The 27,546-nt window shown below is 40.0% G+C and overlaps 1 protein-coding gene and 1 non-coding gene across 5 annotated transcripts in view; both read right to left on the bottom strand.

The window, feature by feature from the left end:
* Positions 1–27,546, bottom strand: part of TPST1 (tyrosylprotein sulfotransferase 1) — a 149,684-nt gene that overhangs the window by 9,911 nt on the left and 112,227 nt on the right. The window contains exon 5 of one of the 4 annotated variants that reach the window (XM_034964219.3): positions 541–27,546. The exons of the other annotated variants lie outside the window; for them this stretch is intronic. Within the exon in view, the coding sequence (XP_034820110.1) occupies positions 27,411–27,546 (136 nt within the window). The 3' untranslated portion in view covers positions 541–27,410. Of the gene's footprint in view, positions 1–540 lie in introns of those variants that run through there. 4 annotated transcript variants of the gene reach the window in all.
* LOC112440550 (U6 spliceosomal RNA) lies at positions 5,930–6,034 on the bottom strand. The gene has a single exon (XR_003028584.1). It is a non-coding gene; the product is annotated as a U6 spliceosomal RNA (small nuclear RNA).

The raw sequence follows: 27,546 nt of genomic DNA, 5'->3' as shown, positions 1-27,546 counted from the left end.
TGGGGGCTGGCTTAGCTGCTCCCTAAAGAATCTACATATAAGAATCATTTGTTCAGCTGGGCGCGGTAGCTCATGCCTGTAATCCCAGCATTTTGGGAGGCGAAGGCAGGCAGATCACCTGAGGTCAGGAGTTCGAGACCAGCCTGGCCAACATGGTGAAACCCCATCTCTACTTAAAATACAAAAAATTAGCTGAGCGTGTTGGCAGGCGCCTGTAATCCCAGCTACTCAGGAGGCTGAGGCAGGTGAATCGCTCAAACCTGGGAGGCGGAGGCTGCAGTGAGCTGATCTCAGCATTGCACTCCAGACTGGGCAACAAGAGCGAAACTCCATCTCGAAAAAAAGAATCATTTGTTCTACCCTGACACCACAGCTCGGATGGGTCCAGCTTGCTGAGGTGGGAAGTGTCTAAGCCCTGGGAGCTGTGTATCATGTTAGCACTTGCTTCCATCTACTTTGCCTGCCTATTGTCTGTGGGTCAAGAAGACACCATGCCCAGTGGAGGGGCTGAAGCTACTAGAATGTTTTATTTGTTTCGGGTTGTTTTTTTTTTTTTTTTTTTTTACCAGATTCTCAAGTGTCTTTCCTTCTCCCTCTGTTCAAGAAATGAAGTCCCAGCCCCTACTTTCCAGGCCCCAGGGGCATACACTGCTCAGGCCCACAGTCCACTCTGGTCTGTGCCGTGGCTGCTTTACAGAACCAGTTCAGGTTGGGTCTGCCCCAGTCCCTCTTCTCCTGTCAGTGGGTTGAGGTCTCAAGTGACTTGACTTTGTTGTTGTTGTTGTTGTTGTTGTTGTTGTTTTGAGACAGAGTTTCGCTCTGTCACCCAGGCTGGAGTGCAATGGCGCAATCTTGGCTCACCACAACCTCTGCCTCCCAGGTTCAAGCACTTCTCCTGCCTCAGCTTCCCGAGTAGCTGGGATTACAGGCATGCACCACCACGCCTGGCTACTTTTTTGTATTTTTAATAGAGACAGGGTTTCTCCATGTTGGTCAGGCTGGTCTTGAACTCCTGACCTCAGGTGATCCACCTGCCTCGGCCTCCCAAAGTGCTGCATTACAGGTGTGAGCCACGGCGCCCGGCCAACTTTTCTTATTTTCACACTCTCTCAGACATTCAGACACTGAATCTCCTCTTTGAGCTAGCCTCTTCTGCTAGAATTTATGCAGAACGTTTAACTCAAGCCCAGGTAGTCATACAGGTGTCAGTGGCAGAGCAAGGCTCAGAGGCCGCACCCCAGGGTTCTTCCATTAAACCACACTCATTGCATCCCACATTGCCTTTAGCAAATCTATGGTGAAATCTCTCTTCCTCTTTTTGGCTTGTTATAAAAAGCATAAGGCATAACAGGAAATATGAGTGGGAACATTCAACACTATAAGTACCTTCCTAGTACTGACAGTTCCAGATAGGTAAGGCTTATATGAAGAAGAAAAAGAAAAACCTAGGTATGCGATGTTACTGTAATAAAAAACCAAAAGGGGTCTGGGTAAAATATCAAATAAAGGCTCAAGCAAAAATTCAGTGGGCAGCTGTCTGAAGATTTCCTTCTTTTAGTATCCTCCAGGGAACAAATGCCTCAAAAGTTAGGAACTGTAAAACCGACGAAAATAACATTTTCCACTGACAAAGCAATTTCTACACAGTGCAGAAAACTGACCCACTACATTGCCTATACAAACAGCGGAGCTAGAAATGGAATTTCCTCTGGTTAATGTTTCTGGACATCTGAATATTTTCAGGCACTAAAAGATGGAGGATTCTGCTTGACAGCAATGAGCTAGGTATTCATAATCCAAATGTTTCTACAAACCCTCCCACCTCAAGCACTGAAGAATAAGACAAAACTAAGCTTCTGATTTGAAGGGCAAATTGGAAATTAAAATAATAAAAAAATCACTAAACTTTACTATTTTCTGTGCATCAGGTTGGTATTAAGTAAGTGCCTCCTCATCAATCACATAATCTCCTGAGGAGGTATTATTCTCTTTTAACAGATGAAGCAACTGAGACACAGAGAAATTAAGTAATTCATAGACAGGTAGTGAAATGGGAAGCTTCTGTAGTAGTACTAGATTGGACTTTAATCATTCTAGTTGCTCTGTTTAGACTGTAGTATGGAGTCTATAGCAATAATCCAGAGAAGAGATAATGATGGCTTGGACCAAGGAGATAGAAATAGAGGTGGTAAGAAGGGGAGGATTACAATTTTTTTTTTCTTACTACATCTCGATATCCTAACAGGATGTGAGATGTGAGGGACAAGGAGAATCAAGAATGACTCCAAGGTGTTTTGCCTAAGCAACTACCAACTGGAAACATGGAGTTACCATAGGTTGGTGGGGTTTTTCTTTCAATACTTTAAATATTTCATTCTGTAAGTCTTACAGCAATAAGACAATAGAAAGAAAGGGCATCCAAACTAGAAAGAAAGAAGTCAAATTATCCTTGTTTATAGATAATATAACCTTATATTTGGAAAAACCAAAAGACTCCACCAAAAACTATTAGAACTAATAAATTCAGAAAGTTGAAGAAGACAAAACCAACATACAAAAATCAGTAGCATTTTTATGTGCCAACAGTGAACAATCTGAAAAAGAAGTCAAGAAAGTAATCCCATTTACAATAGCTACGAATAAAATAAAATTCTTCTACTCAGAAATAGAAAAGACAATTCTAAAGTTTACCTGGAACCATGAAAGATCCAGAATAACCAAAGCTATCCTGAGCAAAAAGAATAATACTGGTGGAGTAACATTACCTGAATTCGAATTATACTACAGAGTTATAGTAACCAAAACAGCATGGTACTGGCATAAAAATAGACACACAGATTGATGGAAAAGAACAGATAACCCAGAAACATATCCACACATCTACAGAGAACTCATTCCCAACAAATGTGCCAAGAACATACATTGGGGAAAGAACAGTCTCTTCAATAAATGGTGCTGGGAAAACTGGATATCCATATGTAGTAGAATGAAACTAGATACTTGCTGGACATGGTGGCTCACACCTATAATCCCAGCACTTTAGTAAGTCAAGGCCAGTGGATCACTTGAGGCCAGAAGTTTGAGACCAGCCCGGGCAACATGGTGAAACCTCGTCTCTACTCAAAATACAAAAATTAGCCAGGCATGGTGGCATATACCTGAAATCCCAGCTACTCAGGAGACTGAGGCATTAGAATTACTTGAACCTGGGAGGTGGAGGTTGCAATGAGTTGTGATCACACCACTGTACTCCAGTCTGGGAGACAGAGTGAGACCCTGTCTCAAAAAAAAAAAAAAAAAAAAAAAAGAAAGAAAAAGAAAAGAAAAAGAAAAAAAGAAGAAAGAAAGAAAGAAAGAAACTAGACCCCTATCTCTTGCCATATACAAAAATCAAATCAAAATGAATTAAATACTTAAATCTAAAACCTCAAACTATGAAGCTGCTAAAAGAAAACATTTGGAAAACTCTCCAGGACATTGCACTGAGCAAAGATTTCTTGAGTAATACCCCACAAAGACAGGCACCCAAAGCAAAAATGGACAAATGGGATCATGCCAAGTGTAAAAACTTCTATGCAGCAAAGGATACAATCAACAAAGAGAAGTGACAATCCCCCAAATGGAAGAAAATATTTGCAAACTATCCATTTGACAAGAAACTAATAACCAGAATAGATAAAGAGCTCAAACAAGTCAATAAAAAATCGAATAATACAATAAAAAATGGGCAAAAGATCAGAATAGACATTACTACAAAGTAGACATACAAATGGCAAGCAGGTATATGAAAAGGTACTCAATATTACGTCATGACCATCAGGGAGATGCAAATCAAAACTACAATGAGATATCATCTCATCCCAGTTAAAATGGCTTTTATCCAAAAGACAGGCAATAACGAATGCTGGTGAGGATGTGGAGAAAAGGGAACCCTGGTACACTGTTGGTGGGAATATAAATTAGTACAACCACCATGGAGAACAGTATGGAGGTTCCTCAAAAAACTAAAAATGGAACTACCATATGATCTAGCAATCCCACTACTAGGAATATACCCAAAAGAAGGGAAATCAGTAAATCAAGGAGATATCTGCATTCTCACGTTTGCTGCAGCACTATTCACAATAGCCAAGATTTGGGATCAATCTAAGTGTCCATCAACAGATAAATGGATAAAGGAAATATTATATATATATATATATATATGTACTATTCAGCCATAAAAAAGAATGACCCTGTCATCTGCAACAACATGGATGGAAGTGGGGGTCATTATGTTAAGTAAAATAAGCCAGGTATAGAAAGACAAACTTTACATGTTCTCACTTATTTGTGGGAGCTAAAAATTAAGACAGTTGAACTCATGGAAATAGAGAGTAGAACAATGGTTACCAAAGGCTGGGAAGGGTAGTGGGTAGGTGGGTGGGGGAGGGGATAATTATAGGGTACAAAAATATTATTAGATAGAAGGAATAAAATCTAGTATTTGATAGCACAACACGGTGACTACAGTCAATAATTAACTATTTATTTAAAAACAACTAGAGTATAACTAGATGGTTTGTAATACAAGAAAATGATAAATGCTTGAGGTGACAGATACCTCATTCATCCTGATGTGATTATTACATATTGTATACCCGCATCAAAATATCTCATGTACCCCATAAATATATACACCTACCAGGTAACCACAAAAATAAATTAAAACATAATTAAAAACATAATAAAGATATAATAAATATATTTCACTCCACTCTCCATAGGTGTTTTTTTTCCTCTAGGTTTTTTCAGGATGTTATCTTTGATTTTCTGCAATTTGATTATGATATGCCTAGGGGCCTGGGTACAGACTTTCTTGTATTTATCTTTTTTTTTTTTTTTTTTTTGGAGATGGAGTCTCACTCTTTTTCCCAAGCTGGAGTGCAGTGGTGCCCAGCTCACTGCAACCTCTCCCTCCCAGGTTCAAGCAATTCTCCTGCCTCAGTCTCCTGAGTAGCTGGGATTACAGGCACCTGCCACCAGGCCTAATTTTTCTATTTTTAGTAGAGACAGGGTTTCACCATGTTGGCCAGGCTGGTCTTGAACTCCTGACCTCAAGTGATGTGCCCACCTCGGCCTCCCAAAATGCTGGGATTACAGGTGTGAGCCACCGCACCTGGCATTTGGTATTTATCTTGCTTGTTTTCTTAACTTTCTAAACTGGATTTGTGGTTTGGCATCTGTCTTTAGTTTTGAAAATAGTCATTATTACTTCAAATGGTTCTTCTATTCCTTTCTCTCTTTTCCTCTGTTATTCCCATCGTGTGTACACAATTTTACACACACATATTTTTTTTAATTTTTTAAAAAATTGGCCGGGCGCGGTGGCTCACGCCTGTAATCCCAGTATTTTGGGAGGCCGAGGCGGGCGGATCACAAGGTCAGGAGATCGAGACCATCCCGGCTAACATGCTGAAACCCCGTCCCTACTAAAAAGTATAAAAATTAGCTACTAGGGAGGCTGAGGCAGAAGAATAGCATGAACCCAGGAGGCGGAGCTTGCAGTGAGCCGAGATTGCACCACTGTACTCCAGCCTGGGCGACAGAGTGAGACTATGTCTAAAAAAAAAAAAAAAAAAATTAGAAATGTTGGCTGGGTGAGGTGCCTCACACCTGTAATCCCAGCACTTTGGGAGGCCAAGGCAGGTGGATCACGAGGTCAGGAGTTCAAGACCAGCTTGGCCAAGATGGTGAAACCCCATCTCTACTAAAATTACAAAAATTAGCCAGGTGCAGTGGTAGACACCTGTAATCCCAGCTACTCTGGAGGCTGAGGCAGGAGAATCGCTTGAATCTGGGCAGCAGAGGTTGCAGTGAGCCAAGATCATGCCACTGCACTACAGCTCAGGTGAAAGAGTGAGACTCCATATAAAAAAAACAATTAGAAATGTTTTTTCTATGCTTCATGACCTTACATATCATCCTTGCACAGGGCCATGTTGTGCAATCTTCTTGGTATTGTTCCAATTTTAGTGTTAGGTTCAGCCAAAGCAAGGACTTAAATATATATAATTTTGTAACTGTCCCACAGTTTTTGGATATCCTATTCTTTTCCTTTTATTTTTTGTGGAGTCAACAGGTCTCTCTATGTTGCCCAGGCTGGCCCTCAACTCTTGGTCTCAAGTGATCTTCCCACCTGGGCCTCCTGAAGTGTGGAGATACAGTGTGAGCCACCAGGCCCTGCCATGTTCTGTCATTTATTCTTTTTTCTCTTTGCAGTTTAAGTTTTGGAACTTTCTACTGACATATCTTCAAGCTCATTGAATCTTTCCCAGGTTATCTATTGTCCTTTCCACTCTATCAATAAGTCCAAGGGCATTCTTCATTTCTGTTATAGTATTGCTTATTTCTAGTATTTCTTTTGGGTTCTTTCTTAGAGTTTCTATTGTCTGCTTATGTTACCCACCTTTCTTGCATGTTGTTCACTTTTTCCATTAGAGCCTTTAGTATATTAATCATACTTATTTAAAATTTCCAGTCTGATTATTCCAAAAATCGCTGCCATAAATGAGTCTGGCAATGGTTCTGATTCTTGCTATGCCTCATGCAACTTTGATTTTTGCCTTTTAGCATGTCTTGTAAGTTTTTGTTGAAAGCAGACATGATATACTGGGTATAAGAAACTGCAGTAAAAAGTCCTCTTGTTTGAGGCTTTATGTTTCTCTGGCTAAGAGTTGGGTTGTGTTTACTGTTTTGTGTAGCTGTATAGGTTACATTTCCTTTAGTGTCCTTTTTTAAATCAATTTTTATTTTAGATTCAGGGGTACACGTGCAGGTTACAAGGGTATTTTGTGTGATGCTGACGTCTGGGGTACAACTGATCCTGCTACCCAGGTCGTGAGCATAGTACCCAATAGGCAGCTTTTCAACCCTTTCTCCCCTCCCTCTCTCCCATCTCTTGCAGTACCCAGTGTCTACTGTTCCCATCTTTATGTCCATGAATACCCAATGTCTAGCTCCCACTTATGAGTTCGGAACATGTAGTTTTTGGTTTTTTGTTTCAGCATTAATTCACTTAGGATAATGGCCTCCAGCTGTACCCATGTTGTTACAATCACATCCTTGTTTTTGTATCTATCATTTCTTCGTTTCCCTAAAGACTCCTTATTAAAATAGAATAGGGTCTGAAAATTAGTTCATTTAGCAGTAATCCACTATCATTACACAGGAGACTGATCGGTGTGGTGGTGAGGTGTGTGTGGTGGGGGGAGTGTCTTATAATCACATAATTAGTTCTCAGTCTTTTAGTGAGCCTGTGTGCCTGGGCCATGACTTTCACAAGTGTTTCTCAGGTTCCCTTCTCCCCGATTAGGTAAGACAGGAAGGCTAGAGAGGACTGCAGTTGGGTGTTTCCCTTCTGATACACTTTGGGTATTTTTCCCCTCCAACTCATGCTGAAATGTGATTCCCAGTGTTGAAGGTGGGGCCTAGTGGGAAGTGTTTGGGTCATGGGGCCAGATCCCTCATGAATGGCTTGATGTTGTCCCTGCACTTGTGAGTGAATTCTTACTCTATAACTATAGTTCACGCAAGACCTGGTGCGAGATCTGGTTGTTCAAGAGTCTGGCACCTCCCTCCCCTCTCTCTCTTGCTCTCTCTCTCTCCATGTGCTGTGCCTGTTCCCCTTTGTGTTCCACCATAAGGGAAAGCTTCCTGAGGCCTCACCAGAAGCTAAGCAGATAGATGCTCGTGCCATGCTTCTTGTACAGTCTGCAGAAATGTGAGCCAAATAAACCCCTCTTCTTTATAAATTACCAGTCTCAGGTATTCTTTTTTAGCAATGCAAGATGGACTAACACATCTTCCTCCAGGTCTGTTAGGCTCTGGTAAAGCACATGTCAATTAGGCTTGATTAAACAGTTTACTTTGAGAGCAAACCATTGCTAAGGAGTGCTACGGCTTATTTCAAGATGATGATTTCCCCTTCTCCCTACCTAAAGCTTGAGGAGATTTTTCTCTTTACCCTGAGAATCTGGTGAGGTTTCTGGAGGTAATCTGTGATTCTCAGTATGCACCATTCCCTCCAGTTTTTGGGAGAATGGTTTGCCCTGAAGCCTCAATTTTCTGATTGAAGAGTTGATTTTTCAGTTTTTGCAGCTTCTCTTTGTCCTTGGTGTTCTACAGTTTCATGGTACTGTGGCTTATTTTCCTCACTCAGTGGTATTGGAAACAGATACATGTCCGTCTACTCTTATATTGTCATTTTGATAATATCCTGCTGTTCATTTTCTCTATTCTCTTTTTCTGGAATTCCAGTCAGTTAAACATCAGACAACTTGAATTTTGCTTCTAAGTTTCTTATCTTTTCTCTCTAAGTCATCTCTTGTTTTTTCTTTTTGTTTTACTAAGATATTTTCTCAACTTTATCCAATCACTGATTTTAAATTTCAGCTCTCCTATTTTTAGTTCCCAAGCTTTCTGAATGTTTTAGAAAATAGCAATTTATTCTTGTTCCTTCACCTCACCTCTACAAGAATATTAATTACAGGTCATTTATGATTTCTTTTGCTTATTACATTGTTTTTGTTATCTCCGAGGTACATTTTTCTTTCTTTTGGTCTCTCTTATGTTAGAGATGTTCTGCCAATTTCTGGCAAGTCTTGGCTATGAAGCACTACAAAGTTAAATGGAGTTCTCTATATGAGAGTTGAGTATAATTATGGGTGTGCTTTCTCAGCCAGCCTTTTTGTCAGGATTCTCCAAGTATAATTTTGTAGGTCTAGGCTGAGTGCGGTGGCTCACACCTGGAATCCCAGCACTTTGGGAGGCCGAGGCAGGTGGATCATGAGGTCAGGAGTTCAAGACCAGCCTGACCAAGATGGTGATACCCCATCTCTACCAAAAATACAAAAACATTAGCCAGGCATTTGTGACGGGTGCCTGCAATCCCAGCTACTTGGGAGGCTGAGGCAGAGAATTGCTTGAACCCAGGAGGCGGAGGTTGCAGTGAGCCAAGATCATGCCACTGCACTCCAGCCTGGGCAACAGAGCGAGACTCTGTCTCAAAAAACAAAAATTTTGTAGGTGTTTTATATACCTATGTGTGTATAAAATGTGTGCACATATATATAGAACCATGGTGTTTTGGTTACCATAGCTTTGTGGTATTCAAAGTCAGGCAGTGAGATGTCTCCAACTTTGTTCTTTCTGCTCAGGATAGCTTTAGGTATTCAAGGTCTTTTGTCATTCCACACAAATTTTAGGTTTTTTCTATTTCTGTGAAAAATGTCATTGGTATTTTGATAGAGATTATACTGACTCTGTAGATTACTTTGGGTAATACTGACTTTTGAGACGGAGTCTCACTCTGTCACCCAGGCTGGAGTGCAGTGGCATGATCTCGGCTTGCTGCAACCTCTGCCTCCCAGGTTCAAGTGATTCTCCTGCCTCAGCCTCCTGAGTAGCTGGGATTATAGGCACCCACAACCAGGCCTGGCTAATTTTTCTATTTTTAGTAGAGATGGGGTTTCACTATGTTGGCCAGGCTGGTCTCGAACTCCATAACAATATTAATTCTTCTAATCCATGAGTATGAAGTATCTTTTCATTTTCTGTATGCCCTCTTCAATTTCTGTCATCAGTCTTTTACAGTTTTCATCACAGAGATTCTTCACTTATTTGGTTAAGTTCATTCCTAGGTATTTTATTTTTTTTGTAGCTATGTAAATGGGATTGCTTTTCTGATTTTTTTCAGATTGCTTGCTGTTGATGTATAGAAATGCTACAGATTTTTGTTATGTTGATTTTGTATCATGAAACTTAAGTGAATTTGTTTATCAGTTCTAGCAGTTTTTGGAGGAGTCTTCAGGTTTTTCTAAATACAGGATCATGTTATCTGCAAATAAAGATAATGTGGTTTCTTCCTTTCCAATTTGGGTACCCTTTATTTCTTTCTCTTGCCTAATTGCTTGGGCTAGGACTTCAAGTACTAAGTTGAACAGAAGTGGTTAGAGTGGGCATCCTTGTCTGTTCCTAATCTTAGAGAAAAATTATTCAGCTTTTCACTGTTGAACATGACGTTAGCTGTGGGTTTGACATATATGGTTTGAGATATGTTCCTTCTTTTTTTTTTTCTTTTTTGAGATAAAGTCTCGCTCTATCACCCAGGCTTTGTATTTTTAGTAGAGATGGGGTTTCACCATGTGGGCCAGGCTGGTCTCAAACTCCTGACTTCAAGGGATCCACCCACCTCAGCCTCCCAAATTGCTGGGATTACAGGCATGAGCCACCACACCTCACCGAAGTATGTTCCTTCTATACCGTTTGTTGAGAATTTTTATCAAGAAGGGATGTTGAATTCTACTGAATGCTTTTTGAGCATCTATTGAAATCATCATATGGTTTTTGGTCTTGATTGTATTAATGTACTATGTTTATTGATTTGGGTATGCTGAATCATCCTTGCATCCCTCGGATTTCCACTTGATCATGATGATTTTTTTTTTTTTTTTTTAGGTTGAGGGGTACATGTGCCGGTTTGTTATGTGGGTAAACTGTGTGTCACAGAGGCTTGGTGTACAGATTATTTCATCACTCAGGTAATAAGCATAGTACCGAATAGGTATTTTTTCTGATCCTCTCCTTCCTCCAACCCCCCACCCTCAAGTAAGTCTGTTCTTCCCCTCTTCGTATCCCAGGATGATCTTTTTAATGTATTGTTGAACTTGGTTTGTTAGTATTTTGTTGAGGATTTTTGCATCTGTGTTCATCAGGGATGTTGGCCTGTCATTTTCTTGTTGCATCCTGTCTGGTTTTGGTATCAGGGTAATGCTGCCCTTGTAGAATGAGTTGGGAAGTAATCCCTTCTCTTCCAAAAAAATTTTTGTTTTGAGGAGTTTGAGTAGGATTGGTATTAGTTCTTTAAATGTCTGGCAGAATTTAGCAGTGAAGCAACAGGTCCTGGGCTTTTCTTGGTTGAGAGACTTTTTTTATATGGCTTCAATCTCATTACTCATTATTGGTTTGTTGAGGTCTTTTGTTTCTTCCTGATTCAATCTCGGTAGGTTGTATGTGTCAGAGAATTTACACATTCCTTCTAGGCTTTGCAATTTTTTGGTGTATAGTTGTTCACAGTAGTCTCTAATGATCTTTTTGTATATCGGTGGTATCACTTACAATGTCCCATTTTTCACCTCTGGTTTTGCTTATTTGGGTCTTCTCTCCCCCCGCCCACCACCCCCCAACACTTAGTCTTCTGAAAGGTTTGCCAATTTTGATTACCTATTCAAAAAAACATTTTCATTTCATTGATCTTTGTATTCTTTTAGTCTTGGTTTCATTTACTTCTGCTCTTTTATTATTTCTTTCTATTAACATTGGTTTGTTTTTTAGGTGCCTTTTTTCACGGAGAAAAAAAGAACAAAAAATTGGGGGTTTGTTTGGTTTTGCTTTTCTAGTTCCTTGAGGTGTATCGTTAGGTTATTTGAAGTCTTTTTACTTTTTTGATATAGACGTTTACTGCTATACACTTCCCTCTTAGAACCGCTTTTGCTGTATCCCATAGGTTTTGGCATTTTGTTTCCATTTTCATTTGTCTCAAGAAATTTTAAAATTTACTTTAAAATTTCTTCATTGGTCCATTTGTTGTTTAATTTCCATTAATTTGCACTGTTTCCAATGTTCCTCTGATTATAGATTTCTAGTTTTATTCCACTGTGACAAAATAAATATAATTTCAATTTTAAAAATTTGTTAAAACTTGTTTTGTGACCTAATGTATGATCAATCCTGGAGAATATTCCATGTGCTGTTGAGAAAAATGTGTATTCTGCAACTGTTGGATGGAATGTTCTGTAAATATCTGTTAGGTCCATTTGGTCCAGAGTACAGTTTAATGTCTATGTTTCTTTGTTTCTTTTCTGTCTGGATGATCTGTTCACATTGAAAGTGTGGACGTTCCCTAGTATTACTCTATTGCAGTCTATCTCTCTCTTTAGGTCTATTAATATTTGCTTTATATATTTGGGTGCTCTGGTGTTGGGTGTATATATATTTACCATTGTTATATCCTCTTGCTGTACTGACCCCTTTGTCGTTATATAATGGCCTTGTCTTTTTTTTAACCATCTTGATTTAAGTTTATTTTATGTGATAAAACTATAGGCTCTCTTGCTCTTTTTTGGTTTCCATTTGCATAAATTATCTTTTTCCATACCTTCACTTTCAGTCTGTGCTTATCTTTACAGATGAAGTGAGTTTCTTGTAGCCAGCATATGGATGGGTCTTGTTTTTAAATCCATTCTGCCACTCTTAATTGAAGAATTTAATCCATTTATATTCAAGGTTATTACTGACAGGTAAGGGTTTACTACTGCCATATTGCTCCTTGTTTTTGGTTGCTTTGTAGATTCTTTCTTCCTATTTTCCTCTCTTACTGTCTTCCTCTATGGTAAGTGATTTTCTCTAGCAGCGTGCTTTGATTTTGTGCTATTTATTTTTAGTGTATCTATTATAGGTTTTTGCTTTATGGTTACTGTGAGGCTTACAAAAAAAAATCTTATAATAGGTTATTTTAAACTGATAATCACTTAACTTTGCAAAGAAAAGTAACAAAAACTCTATACTTTAACACCACCATTGCCATTTTGACTTTTTGATGTTTTGATTTAATCTTTTTATTGCTTAAACAATTGTCTGTCTCCTAAATAACCGTTGTAGTTACTGTTTTTAATAGTTTTGTTGGCCGGACATGGTGGCTCAAGCCTGTAATCCCAGCACTTCAGGAGGCCGAGATGGGTGGATCACCTGAGGTCAGGAGTTCGAGACCAGCCTGGCCAACATTGTGAAATCCTGTCTCTACTAAAAATACAAAAATTAGCCAGGTGTGTTGGCACATATCTGTAATCCCAGTTACTCGGAGGCTGAGGCATGAGAATCACTTCAACCCAGGAGGTGCAGGTTGCAGTGAGCTGAGATTGCACCACTGCACTCTCCAGCTTGAGTGACAGAGCGAGGCTCTGTCTTTAAAAAAAAAAAAAAAAAAAAAAATTTGTCTTTTAGTCTTCATACTTAAAATATAAGTGGTTTACTCATCCCATTTGCAGTATTACGATATTCTGAATTTTTCAGAAGTCTTCTTTTACCAGTGAGTTTTCTTTCTTTTGCCGGTGAGTTTAATGCCATTAGATGCTTTCTTTTTACCCATTAGCATCCTTCACTTTCTGACTGAACAGCTCCCTTTAGCATTTTTTGTAAGACAGGTCTGGTGTTGATGAATTCCCTCAACTTTTGTTTGTCTGGAAAAATCTTTATCTTGCCTTTGTGTTTATAAAGGGTAACTTTGCTGGGTACAGTATTCTTGCTTGGCAGTTTTTTTCTTTTCCTTCAGCACTCTAAATATACCATTCCACTCTTTCCTGGCCTACAGGGTTTCTGCTGGGATATCTGCTGAAAGCTCTATTGGGGTATGTTGAATGGGACACATTTCTTTTCTCTTGCTGCCTTGAGTAATCTTTCTTTGTCTTTGATTTTTGTTAACCAGATTGTTATGTGCCATAGGTATCTCTTCTTTGGGTTGATTTTAATTGCCGATCACTGAGCTTCCTGTACCTAGACAGTGTCATCTTTCTCTAGATTTGGGACTTTTTCAGCCATGATTTGCTTAAGTATGCTTTCTACACCCTTTTCTTCCTCATCTTCAGGAATTCCTATTATGCAGAGGTTAGTCTGCTTGATGGTATTCCACAATTCTTGTAGGTCTTCTTTACCCTTTTTTATTCTTGCTCCTCTGAATGGGTAATTTCATATGTTCTGTCCTGAAGCTCACCAATTCTTTTATTTGATTAAGTCTGCTGCTAAAGCTTTCCAATGAGTTATTCCAGTTCAGTTACTGTATTGTTTATAGATAGGATTTCTATTTGTTTTTTTCTTGTTTCTATTTCTTTGTCAAATTTCTCACTACATACATGGATTGCTTTCTAAATTTCATTTAATTTTCTATCTCTATTTTCTTGTGATTCCCTGAACATTTTTTTTTTTTTTTTGAGGCGGAGTCTTGCTCTGTCTCCCAGGCTGGAGTGCAGTGGCACAATCTCAGCTCACTGCAAGCTCCGCCTCCTGGGTTCACACCATTCTCCTGCCTCAGCCTCCCGAGTAGCTGGGACTACAGGTGCCCATCACCAGGCCCTGCTTATTTTTTGTATTTTTAGTAGAAATGGGGTTTCACCGTGTTAGCCAGGATGGTCTCGATCCCCTGACCTCGTGATCTGCCCGCCTCGGCCTCCCAAAGTGCTGGGATTACAGGCGTAAGCCACCATGCCTGGCAGATTCACTGAACTTTTTAAAGAGGCTTATTCTGAATTCTCTGTCTGACATTTCATAGATCTTCAATTCTTCTGAGTCCACTGGTGGAGCTTTGTTGGTTTCTTTTGGTGGTGTCATATTTCCCTAAGTTTTCATAATCATTGCTTGTTTATGTTGATGCTTGCACATTTGAGGACACAGCCATTTCTTCTAGGTTTTGCAGGTGTTCTTTGGTGATTTTGGGCCTTTACTTAGTATGAGAGCTTAAGTACTGGCCTATTGTTTCTTCCCATTCTGGGGAAGACTTACAGTGAGCATCAGAACTGAAACACTGCACTAAAACTAAACTAACTTGCCCTACCATTCAAAACATTGCACTAAAACAGAACTAACTTGCCCTGCCGTTCGAAACATTGCACTAAAACTAAACTAACTTGCCCTGACATTGTTTCACAGACAGGAAGACTTATAGTGACCACCGAAAGGTAAACATTGTTCTGCAACTATATTGCTATCCTGTCATCATTTCCCAGTCTGTGAAAGTCTTAAGTGCTTAAGTGTACACTGGAAGTCAATCCCAACTTTTTTTTTTTTTTTTTTTTTTTTTTGAGACACAGTTTTGCTCTGTTGCCCAGGCTGGCGTTCAGTGGCGCGATCTTGGCTCACTGTAACCTCTGTCTCCCAGGCTCATGCGACTCTTTGCTTCAGCCTCTGAAGTAGCTGGGATTACAGGCACGTACCACCACATGCAGCTAACTTTTGTTTTTGTGGTAGAAGTGGGATTTTGCTATGTTGCCCAGGCTGGTCTTGAACTCCTGGGCTCAAATGATCCACCCAACTTGGCCTCCCAAAGTGGGATTACAGAAATGAGCTGCCACGCCCAGCTTAATCCCAATCTTATAGCTGTTTCTGGGCCACGGGAAGGTTCCATGTGAGCACTAAGTTTTGTGGAAAATCCGACCAGGGATTCAGGCCTTCCCACTGATTACACCCCAGTGGCACTAAGACACTGGCCAGCCTTGTCAATAGGGTGTCTCGGCTAATTAGAGTACAGAGTAGCTGCAAGATCCATATACTAGTTGCTACAATCAGTGCCCTGCTCTTTGTCCCCAATTTACCCCAGATAGTTCAGCTCTCCTGGCTCTCCCTGATGGGACGGGAGTGGGCTCCCTGGGAAGATTCCCAGACCAGTGAGGAGACTGAATACCCACCTCCAATTCCTTCCTCTCACCTTGGAAACTGCAGGGCTAGGAAAATTCTCCCTGAGTGGTGTTATGGCAGCTTGGGGGGAAGGGGTGGCACAGTCTGAAATGACCACTTATTTTACAAAAAATTTTGTCGGCCCAGGAGGTTTCTCCACTTCTTCCCCAAGTTCTGGTGAACTCAGGTTGGTATTCTTGTCTTTGAATACTTTTTTTTTTTTTTTTTTTTTTTTGAGATGGAGTCTCGCTCTTTCGCCCAGGCTGGAGTGCAGTGGCATGATCTTGGCTCACTGCAACCTCCACCTCCCGAGTTCAAGCAATTCTCCTGTCTCAGCCTCCTGAGTAGCTGGGATTACAGGCACCCACCACCACGCCCAGCTAATGTTTGTATTTTTAGTAGAGACGGCGTTTCACCATGTTGGCCAGGCTGGTCTCGAACTCCTGACCTCAAGTGATCCACACGTTTCGGCCTCCCAACATGCTGGGATTACAGGAGTGAGCCACCGCGCCCAGCCTGAATAATTTCTAGTTGCATTTTTGTGGGAAGAGTGATGCCAGGTATCTTTTATTCCACTATCTTGCTGACATCACACTCTCCCCCTAGTGTCTTTATTTTCTCTAGTTTTCTTCCTCCCTAAGGGAATCTATCTCTTCTGCAGAGGGGGAGGTGGGGTATAGAGATAAGGATCTGGAAGTCTAACTGTTCCTACACAGACTGTCAACCTCCCTATTTTTAGTATCAGACTTCATCCGTTTCCCCTAATTTGTAATACTTGATGTTTCTAATTCCCAAACATTCGTAGGGTTCAGGGTGAACTGGCTTGCTTCTTGTCCCTTTGCTTTTTTGTATCCCTGTTTTTCAGGCACTTACATTAAGTTACCTTCCAAATGGCTCAGTCCCTTACCATTTTTACATTAGCTTTCCATATTCGTATATTATGTTTTGAGAGTGACAAATGAGTTTAGGGTTGCTAGTTTGGCGGCCTCTGAAAAGTTGGACATGAAAGACATGTACTAAAGTTAGAGGATCCAGTAGTACTAGTTTTAAGGAAACATGTTATTAGGGTGCACATACAGTATATACATTCTCTGAGGTCCAGGGGACTTGTGGCTGGAGGCTGCAAGGGTTTGCCAAGGCTGGAAACCATCACTTATGGGAATGCAAAGCTAACAAATACACTACTATTAGAAAACAAATTCTATGTTGTGCAAGGGAAAAAAGGAGGCACGTAATTCTCATAATCTTTAACTTTACTGTTAATTATTCACAAGAGACTGGAGCTGGGAAAAAAAGACTAAAGATTTTTTAACCTTCCCAGTTCTAATGTTCTATGATTCTGAAGCAAGTTTCTCAAAGCCTGAGTGACACAGAGATTGCTTTCTTAGTTCCACCTGTGGCATCTCTAGCAGGCCTTCTGGGTCTTTTGTCTAACAACCTAACGCACTTTCTCGATCTTCCACAGTACACACACTACATAAGACCTAAAAGAAATGCATATAAAAATGTGAGCTCTATATACAGTATTTAACACTGCTTTATAGCTTTTACTTGTGGCAGTGGTGGTATGTTTCCATACAAGAGGCTTTGGCTGTCAACAGACACCATTACAAAGAAAATAATTCAAATATAAAAGTAAATTGTATTTGCTGCTTTGGGTTTGTAGACGGAAATCAGGGTCAAGTTTTTGGAGTGAGGTATAATTAATTCCACTATAAGAACAGCCTTCAACTGTGGGATTACATAGAATACAGGGATAGAGAAGAAAAGAGAGTTTGCCTAAATTGCTTGTGAAGTTTCAAAAACCTAAGAGATTCTGAGCATTGGCTAAAGTGAGCAATATGTCATGTTTGCCATCTGTCCTCAGGCCACTCTTAGCTTTCTTACCCTTACTAAGCCCAATGCCACTTCATCTGTCACCACGGCCTCCCCTATACAGTCATCTCTTGGTATCCACAGGGGATTGTTTCCAGGATCCCCTGTGAATAACAACATCCACAGGTGCTCAAGTGCCTTATATAAAATGGTGTAGTATTTGCACGTAACATACACATATCCTCCTGTATACTTTAAATCATCTCTAGACTACTTATAACACCTAATACAATGCAAATGCTATGTAAATAGTTATCCTGTATTGTTTAGGAAATAATGACAAAGTCTGTCACGTTCAGTACAGATGTAAGCATCATTTCCCCCCCACATATTTTCAGTCCATGGTTAGTTGAATCTATGGATGTGGAAACCACAGATACAAAGGGCTGACTATAGTAACAATTCATAATTAAGATGTAAACAGGCCAGGCATGTTGGCTCATGCCTGTAATCCTAGCACTTTGGGAGGCCGAAGCGGGTGGATCACCTGAGGTCAGGAGTTCAAGACCAGCCTGGCCAACCAATATGGTGAAACCCCATCTCTATTAAAAATACAAAAAATTAGCTGGGCTTGGTGGCGGGCGCCTGTAATCCCAGCTACTCGGGAGGCTGAGGCAGGAGAATCGCTTGAACTCAGGAGACGGACGTTGCAGTGAGCTGAGATTGTGCCATTGCACTCCAGCCTAAGCAACACAAACGAGACTCCCATCTCAAAAAAAAAAAAAAGATGTAAACAAAAGTCTCAGTGCAACTTAAAATAAATGTCATTAACATTACTTGTAGACCACAGATCCAATTCTCTATAGCAGTAGTCCCCAACTTTGGGGCCGGTTTTGTGAAAAACAATCTTTCCATGGACCAGCAGAGGGGATGGTTTCCGGATGATTCAAGCACATTACGTTTACTGTGCACTTTATTTCTGTTATTATTACATCATAATATATAGTGAAATTATTACACAACTCACTATATTGCAGAATCAGTAGAAGCCCTGAGCTTGTTTTCCTGCAACTAGAGGGTCTCATCTGGGGGTGATCGGAGACAGTGAAAGATCATCAGGCATTAGAGTCTCGTAAGGGAAGAACAACCGAGATGCCTCACATGCACAGTTCACAAAAGTGTTCGTGCTCCTATGAGAATCTAATGCCATTTGTTTTAATACAAAAATCACAATTACTTTTGCAGCAACTTACTAGATACAGTAAACGGGAAGGCAATGGGCAAGTACTGATAACTAAGAGGTAACAAATGAAACAAAGAAAGAAACAGAAATTATAAAAGGCAGACAGAAGCCTTAAGTTTTTAGTAAAGAGATGAACAGTTCTATACCCTACATAAGGAGAAGACAGACACCTTCTCTTTGTAACACACAATTGCTAATTTTCTTTTGATGAAATAAAATTTCAAATAATGATCAGTAATTTATTTTAAAAGGCAAGAAATATGTGATCAAATGCAGAAGTGATTCTACTCCAAATTATTAAGATTTGGTCCCTTCATGGTAAAAATCTATCCAGAAACTTAGCTTTTAAGAATGATTCACTTCCCAAGGGTTTCAGATAGCCAAGGTTTTACAAGTTATAGGAAAAATCGTCAGAAATGTTATTAAGCCAATTCTGTACTTGGATTAATCTTATGAAGAACATGACCTTGTTTAACCCTCTTCAAGTGTGGGACAGATCTAGTGACTGGCTTCTAACAACCAGAATTTGGCAAAAGTGATGGGATGTTACTTCTGAGATTAAGTTACAAAAAGTCTGTTATCTTTTGTCTTGAGCACTCTATCTTGCTCTCTTGCTTGGTTGCTTGCTCTGAGGTAGGCCAGCTGCATGTTGTCAACTGCCGTAGACAGAGGCTCATGTGGCAAATAACTGGCATCTCCAGCCAACAGCCAGTGAAAACCTGAGGCCCGCCAACAGTCACATGAGAGAGCTTGAAGGCAGATCCTCTCCCAGCTGAGCCTTGGATGACTGCAGCCCAGCTGACAGCTTGACTGCAACTTCATGAAAGATCCTGAGCTAGAAGCATCTAGGTAGCTTTGCCTGGATTCCTGAACCACAGAACCTATGAGACAACACATGTTTGTTGATTTAAGCCATTAATACGTTTTAGAATAATTTGTTATGCTTCATATATAAATCATACAGATTTTGGTATCAGGAGTAAAGTTCCATTGTCACACATAACCAAAAATGTGGGAGGAATATTAGAACTGGGAAATAGGTTCTAATAATAGGGCCCAGTTCTAATACTTTAAGGCCTTTCAGGAGAGGAGCGGTAAAGCCTAAATTGCCAGGAATTGATAGTTGGTAGATTTTAGATTGTTAGAAGGTGGACTGTGAGTTTTAAGGAATGTGAGGAACATCTGAGTAGAAACTGGAGGCAAGGGATCTCTGTTAGGTAGTTGTGGAAAGTTTAGCAACCCAATTTTACAGTGATGTGGAAGGTAGAAAATGTGCCGAATGAATTAAATGGTCTAGCTAAAAAGATTTCCAAGCAAAGTTAACTGCCAGGTTTCTTCTTGGTGTTTACAATAAGATGTAAGAGGACAGAGAAATTGAGGGAAAGATGGTTTAAAAGGAGCCAGGACACAATGGTTTTGAAAGTGGATGTGAAAATTCTTAGCCTCACCATCTTCAACACTAGCAGTGTGGCAAGCTCACATTTCCTACACTTATTCTGCTTCCCATCTTCAGAGCCCCTTCTCTACCTTCAACTCCCTTGCCTCTCCTTTATGAGGACCCTGGTGATTACTGAGAGGCCCACCAGATAATCGGTAATCTCCTCATCTAAAATTCCTTAATTCCATCTGTAAAGTTCCTTTTGCCAGATAAGGTAACATATTCACAGACCCCAGGGATTAGGAAATGGCCATCTGGGTTGATTTGTTTTTCCAACTTTTATTTAGATTCAGGGGGTACATGTGCAGGTTTGTTACAGGGGTATAGTGTGTGATGCTGAAGTTTGGGATATGATTGAACCTGTCACCCAGGTAGTGAGCACAGTACCCAATAGGTAGTTTTTCAACTCTTATTTTTCCTTCCCTCTTCTGCCCTCTTGTATTCCCAGTGTCTACTGTCCCCATCTTTATGTCCATTTGTACCCAGTGTTTACCTCTCACTTACAAGTGAGAACATGAGGTACTTGGTTTTCTGTTTCTGCATTAATTCACTTAGGATAATGGCCTCAAGCTCTATCCAAACTGCTGCAAAGAACATGATTTCGCTCTTTGTTATGGCTGTGCAATATTTCATGGTGTATATGTACACGTTTTCTTTATCTAATGGAAGTGGACATCTTTATGGAGCCATCATTCAGTCTACTACTTGCAAGCAATAGACAACTAATGCATTATATTTAGAATTTCTGCAGTTTATAAACAGGAACATAGGGATGAACAAAGTGCCATATACTGGAGAAACGCCAGTCATATAGCCCTCACAAACAAAAACCTCATACACGTCTTCAAATTTTAATAATCAGTTGTCGAGGAAAATGCTTTTATTCTTAGGGATATGTGCTGAGGAAGCATAATATCTGCAACTTTCAACTAATACCAATAAAAAAAAAGCCATGTGAGTATACATATGCACAGAGAAGATAAAGCAAATATGGCAAAATTTTAACAATAATTCTCTGTTAGGGTATATAGGTATTTATGGTACTATTCTTTCCAGGTTTCTCTATAAAAAATTGGAAAAAATCAGGAAGATAGTTTCAACACAACAAATATATTAACCATGCAAAGCTCACTGTAGTAGATTATAAGGAATATGTCATTTGTGGGCCAGGAGAAGTGGCTCACACCTATAATCCCAGAATTTCAGGATTCCTGCCTGAGGCAGATTGCTTGAGTTCCAGGAGTTCGAGAACAGCCTGGACAACATGGAGAAGCCTCGTCTCTATAAAAAAATACAAGTATTAGCCGGGCGTGGTTGTGCACACCTGTAATCCCAGCTACTTAGGAGGCTGAGGCAGGAGAATTGCTTGAGCCGGTGGGGTTGAGGCTGCAGTGAGCTGTGATTATGCCACTGCACTCCAGCCTGGGTGACAGAATGAGACCCTGTCTCAAAAAAAAATAAATAAATAAAAATATATATAGAGAGAGAGAGAGAGAGAAAGAGAGAGAGAGAGGGGGAGAGAGAGAGTGAGAAAGAGAGAGGGGGAGAGAGAGAGTGAGAAAGAGAGAGAGAGAGGCTGGGATCCCAGCACTTTGGGAGGCCAAGACAGGCAGATCACTTGATGCCAGGAGTTCAAGACCAGCCTGGTCAACATGGCGAAACCTGGTCTCTACTAAAAATACAAAAATTAGCCAGGCGTTGTGGCGTGTGCCTATAGTCCCAACTTCTCAGGAGGTTTAGGCAAGAGAATTGCTTGAACCCAGGAGGCAGAGGTTGCAGTGAGCCAAGATCATGCCACTGCACTCCAGCCTGGGCGACAGAGTGAGGCTGTCTCAAAAAAAACAAAAAAAAACTATTTCATTTGTGAATGGGCTAAAACTGAGAAACTCAGAGGTTACCAACCTATTCTGTAACAAAGGCCAGGGTAAATATTTTAGGTTGTATGAACCACAGTCTCTGTTCCAACTACTCAGCTCTACTGCTGCAGGGCAAATGCAGCCACACAAAACATATAAATGATTGAGCATAGTATGTTCTAATAAAACTTTATTTACCAAAATGTATGATAGGGCCAGGCGCGGTGGCTCACGTCTGTAATCCCAGCACTTTGGGAGGCTGGGGCGAGAAAATTGCCTGAGCTCAGGAGTTTGAGACCAGCCTGGGCAACATGGTAAAACCCCATCTCTACTAAAAATACAAAAATTAGCTGGGCATGGTGGTGCACACCTATAATCCCAGCTACTCAGGAGGCTGAGGCAGGAGAATTGCTTGAACCTGGGAGACAGAGGTTGCAGTGAGCTGAGATCGCACCAATGCACTCCAGCCTGGGTAACAGAGCAAGACTCTGTCTCAAAAAAAAGAAAAAAAAAACGAAAGAAAAAAAGAAAGAAAAAAAAACACACCAAAAACACAACAAAGAAACAAACAAAATATATGATAGGCCAGATTTGGCCTGCAGGCTGTGATTTGCTAACCTCTGATTTAACTAAAATCAGTTTTTAAAAAATAGATCTTTAGACCATCTCCAGAAATATGTACCAATGACTAAACTATGTGCTTAACACAACATTATGCATTACGGACTCTAAATTCTTGCTTTTTCTCATAGTTTTCTTCAACGTACATACACACACACACACACGCACTTTTTTTTTTTTTTAAGACAGGGTCTTTCTCTGTCACACAGGCTGGAGTACAGTAGCACAATCACGGCTCACTGCAGCTTTGACCTCCCAGACTCAAGGGATCCTCCCACCTCAGCCTCCTGAGTAGCTAGGACTATGGGCACCTGCCACCACACCTAGCTAATTTTTGTATTTTTTATAGAGTCAGGGTTTTGCCATTTTGCCCAGCCTGGTCTCAAACTCCTGGGTTCAAGTGATCCACCCACCTTGGCCTCCCAAAGTGCTAGGATTACAGGCGTGAACCACTGCACCCAGCTGTACATATACATTTTTTAACTCTAAAGGTTAAAAGACTAGTCTTACAACCAGGGGTTCTGAATTCAGATTTACTGTGAACTAAATATAATTTATCCCTCTCCTTTCTTTCTGTAAACTCATTGTAAACTCTAATATAATCCTTCCTTCCAATTATAGTCCAGAGCACAGAATTAATCAGAAGCCTTAGTTTCTGACAAACTTTCATCATTGGTTTATGCCTGGCCTGCTGTTATTTATTTAGTAATATAATTTATTATTTTTAAATAATGCAATAAACATTCCCCTTTGAAGAATTATGACTTGATAGTTTCACATGCAGAGAAAACAAATAACTCCAGCCAGATATGATTACACAAAAAGGAATCTGGAGTTTGAAATCCCCCTGGGCTCCTGTGGTCCACCAGATGCTCATTATCTCTAAAACACAAATACTGTAAAACAGCTGATAACATTCATGTTTACATATTTTCATTTGTTTCAAAATATTTTGGCAGCTTTGCAAATCTCGGACTCAGTTCTAGGAAAGTTCAACAGTCTTGTGCTGCCTAGAAACAAATGAATAAATGTTGTCAATACTTATATCAAGAAGAAAAAAATTAGTCAGTCTAGAAGCATGATATTCTTTCTATTCCAACAGTAGATAGAATTTAGGAAGAATTCTATTTCTTTTAAGTAAAGGAAATGGTTCAGTGTATCAACTTTCAATGAAGTTGGACAAGATGGATTGGAATGTGAATTGAGTTGGGAATGTGTCGTGACTGTGAAATAGGAACCTCTTACTCTTACAGAAAGTAGTACAGAGGAAATTTAGCATTAAGGCATTGATTTCCTGGTGGGGGGAAGTTTAGTGTGCAGAATGATTAGGAAATCATATTATTTGACCACAGGACATTTATCAGGCAGGAATGCTATTATTTCTGTTCAAAGGAAATAGTCCCAAATCAAGTTTTCAGAGACACTGAACGACAGTTAATATATACAAGTAAAGTCAACAGTAATTTCATCAATTTCCTTTCACTGGAGTCCTTTTCCCCTCTTTTCTCAAACTGGGGAACTTTACTTATCCTTTAAACATGAGAATACAGTAGCGCCATCTCTGAGCTCACAGGGCATTCTGAATGCCCTGTTCTTACGGCAGTTATACTGAATTACCATTAATTGTAAATCTATCTTCTTCACTGGACTTAAGGAGACAGGTAGAGTCTTAATCATCTTTATATTCTAGATGGAGGAACAAACAGACATGTGGATCAACGAAGAATAAAAGCATAAGATCCTTTCATAGTCATCTCCATTTTTACAGTTGATAGACTCACAGAAGTTTCTGAAACCAATTTACAGCATAGATTGAACATAAAAAGACAGAAAAAGTGACTCTGTTGGAGCCTCCCTGATTGCAACCTGCTGGATACAACATTATAAAATACTGGCATTCATTCTATCATTCTATTCAATTCTTGCGAGAAGAAAATTAAAGAAGTTTTACTTTTTAAAAAAATTAAAGGCCAGGCATGGTGGCTCATGCCTGTAACCCCAGCAATTTGGGAGGCCAAGGCGGGCAGATCACGAGCTCAGGAGTTCGAGACCAGCCTGGCCAACATGGTGAAACCCTGTCTCTACTAAAAATACAAAAATTAGCCAGGCATGGAGGCAGGTGCCTGTAATCCCAGCTACTTGGGAGGCTTAGGCAGGAGAATCATTTGAATCCGGGAGGCAGAGGTTGCGGTAAGCTGAGATAATGCCACTGCACTCCAGCCTGGGTGACAAAGCAAGACTCCATCTTAAAAAAATAAAATAAAATAAAAACACTGTATAGGCAGCTGGGCACAGTGGCACATGCCTGTAGTCCCAGCTACTTAGGAGGGTGAGGTGGGAGAATCACTTGAGGCCAGGAGTTCGAGACCAGCCTAGGCAACATTGGGAAACCCTGTCTTGGGGGGGAGGGGGGAAACTTAAAAAAATTGTTAAAAACCATTGTATAGTATTCTCTTTTGCTTAATTACACTTTAAAATGTTCATGAGGGAACAACGAAAAAATCCAGGCATGAAAAAAAAAGAAAAGAAAAATGGTAGTGATATGGTTAGGCTTTGTGTCCCCATCCAAATCTCATCTTGAATTATAATCCCCATAATCCCCACGTGTCAAGGGAGAGACCAGGTGGAAGTCACTGAATCACGGCAGAGGTTCCCCCATGCTGTCCTCGTGATAGTGAGTGAGTTCTCACGAGATACGATGGTTTTATATGGGGCTCTTCATCCTTCACTTAGCACTTCTCCTTTGTGACTTGTGAAGAAAGTGCCTTGCTTCCTCTTGACCTTCTACCATGATTTTAAGTTTCCTGAGGACTCCCTAGCCATGCTGAACTATGAGTCAATTAAACCTCTTTCCTTTATAAATTACCCCGTCTTGGGCAGTTCTTTATAGCAGTATGAAAACGGACTAATACAGGTAGAAAACCTAAGAAGTTCTCTCTTGCCACCAACATCAAGACTTTGATATAAGAAAGAACAGAATACATTTTCAAAACCAGTAATTTTAATCTTGTTTTTTTTGCCTGGAAGAACATTCTATGTAAACCACATTTCAGATATGAATGTTTTGTCTTGTTTTTTTTGTTTTTTTTTGTTTTTTTTTGAGACAGAGTCTTACTCTGTCACCCAGGCTGGAGTGCAGTGGCACAGTCTTGGATCACTGCAAAACCTCTGCCTCCCGAGTTCAAGCAATTCTCCTTCCTCAGCCTCCCGAGTAGCTGGGATTACAGGAACCCACCACCAGGTTTGGCTAATTTTTAGTAGAGACAAAGTTTCACCATGTTAGCCAGGCTGGTCTTGAACTCCTGACCTCAGGTGATCCAGCTGCCTCAGCCTCCCAAAGTGCTGGGATTACAGGTGTGAGCCACTGCACCCAGCCGAAAATGGCTATCATTGCACCAGCATTTAAAAGCTGAAATCTAGATATCTTTTTTTTCCCATTTTAAGTAGATTTTAATAAAAGTATATATGTAAAAAGTTTATACGTAAAGGAAAATGTGCAAACCACAGCTAAACAGCTCAATCAAATTCTATGGAGTAAACACAGATTGAGAAATAGAAGATGACCCAGTGGCCTTCCTTGTCCCTCCTTCTAGTCATAATGTATCCTTTCCTCCAATAAGAGTAACTCTGAACTTTACAGGAATGAAATCATACCCCACCCCTGATAACCTCCATTCTACTTTCTATCTCTATGAATTGACCTATTCTATGTACCCCATAAGTCAAATTATACAACATTTGTCCTTTTGTGTCTGGCTTATTTCACCCAGCACAGTGTCTTGAAGTTTCATCCTTATTGTAGCATGTATCAGAATTTCATTCCTTTTTAAGGCTGAATAATATTCCTTTGTGATCTATTGATCCATCTTTACCACATTTTGTTTACCCATTCATCTGTAGATGGACATTTAGGTTGTTTCCACCTTCTGACTGTTGTGAATAGTGCTGCTATGAACACTGGTGCACAAATATCTGTATCCCTGCTTTGACCTCTTTTGTATATATACACAGAAGTGGAATTGCTGGATCAAATGGTAATTCTATAATTTTTTGAGGAACTACCATACTATTTCCCATGTATTCTTTATTATAAGCATCCCGGTGGGTGTGAAGTAGTATCTGATTATAGTTTCAATTCACCACAAATTGGGTGATTCAAGAGGAACCAACTCTGGCTGACTTAAACTACTAATTGGGTGATGTAAATTTTTATTATTTGACTTGCAAGAATTCTTTATATAATCTGGATACCAATCTCTAGATAGCATCTGTGGGTTGTCTTTTCACTTTCTTCATAACATTTATAATACAAAAGTTTTTAGTTTCGATGCAGCCCAATTTGGATTTATCTCAGGAATGCTAGGGTGGTTCAATGTAAGATAATCATCCAGTGTAATACATAATAATAAAATATAAAGAAAAACACATCATCTCAATACACACAGAAAAAAACACTGGGCAAAACTCAACATCACTTCATAACAAAACACTTAGTAAACTAAGAACAGAAGAAAGCTTCTTTAACATGATAAAGGACGTTTATTTAAAAATCCACAGCGGCCAGGCAGGGTGGCTCCCGCCTGTAATCCCAGCACTTTGGAAGGCTGATACGGGTTGACTGCCTGAGCTCAGGAGTCCGAGACCAGCCTGGTCTGGATAGATGGCCCAATTAAAGAATCAAAATAAAGTTAAAGAAATCAACTCTAAAGAAACACAATTTTGCAAGTCATGTATCTGCTATGGGGTTAATATTCAGAATTACGTAAAGAACTTCTACAATTCACAGCAAAAAATCAAAAAATCCAATTAAAAATGAACAAAGTATTTCTCCCCAAAGATGATACATAAATAGACAACAAGCATATGAAAAGATGCTCAACATCACTAATCATCAAAGAAATGCAAATCAAAACCATAATGAGTTACCATTCATATCCATTAGAATGGCTACTATTTAAAAAAATAAATAAATAACAAGTGTTGGTGAGCTGTGGAAAACTGGAACCTTTGTGCACCACTGGAACCTTTGTGCACTACTGGAAGGGATGTAAAATAGTGCAGCTGCTATGGAGTAACAGTACGGCAGCTTC

The sequence above is a fragment of the Pan paniscus genome, chromosome 6, assembly GCF_029289425.2.
Source record: "Pan paniscus chromosome 6, NHGRI_mPanPan1-v2.0_pri, whole genome shotgun sequence".
In the NCBI taxonomy this organism is placed as follows: Eukaryota; Metazoa; Chordata; class Mammalia; order Primates; family Hominidae; genus Pan; species Pan paniscus.
The sequence above is the reverse complement of the archived record's forward strand: the minus strand, read 5'-3'. Positions and strand labels throughout refer to the sequence as shown.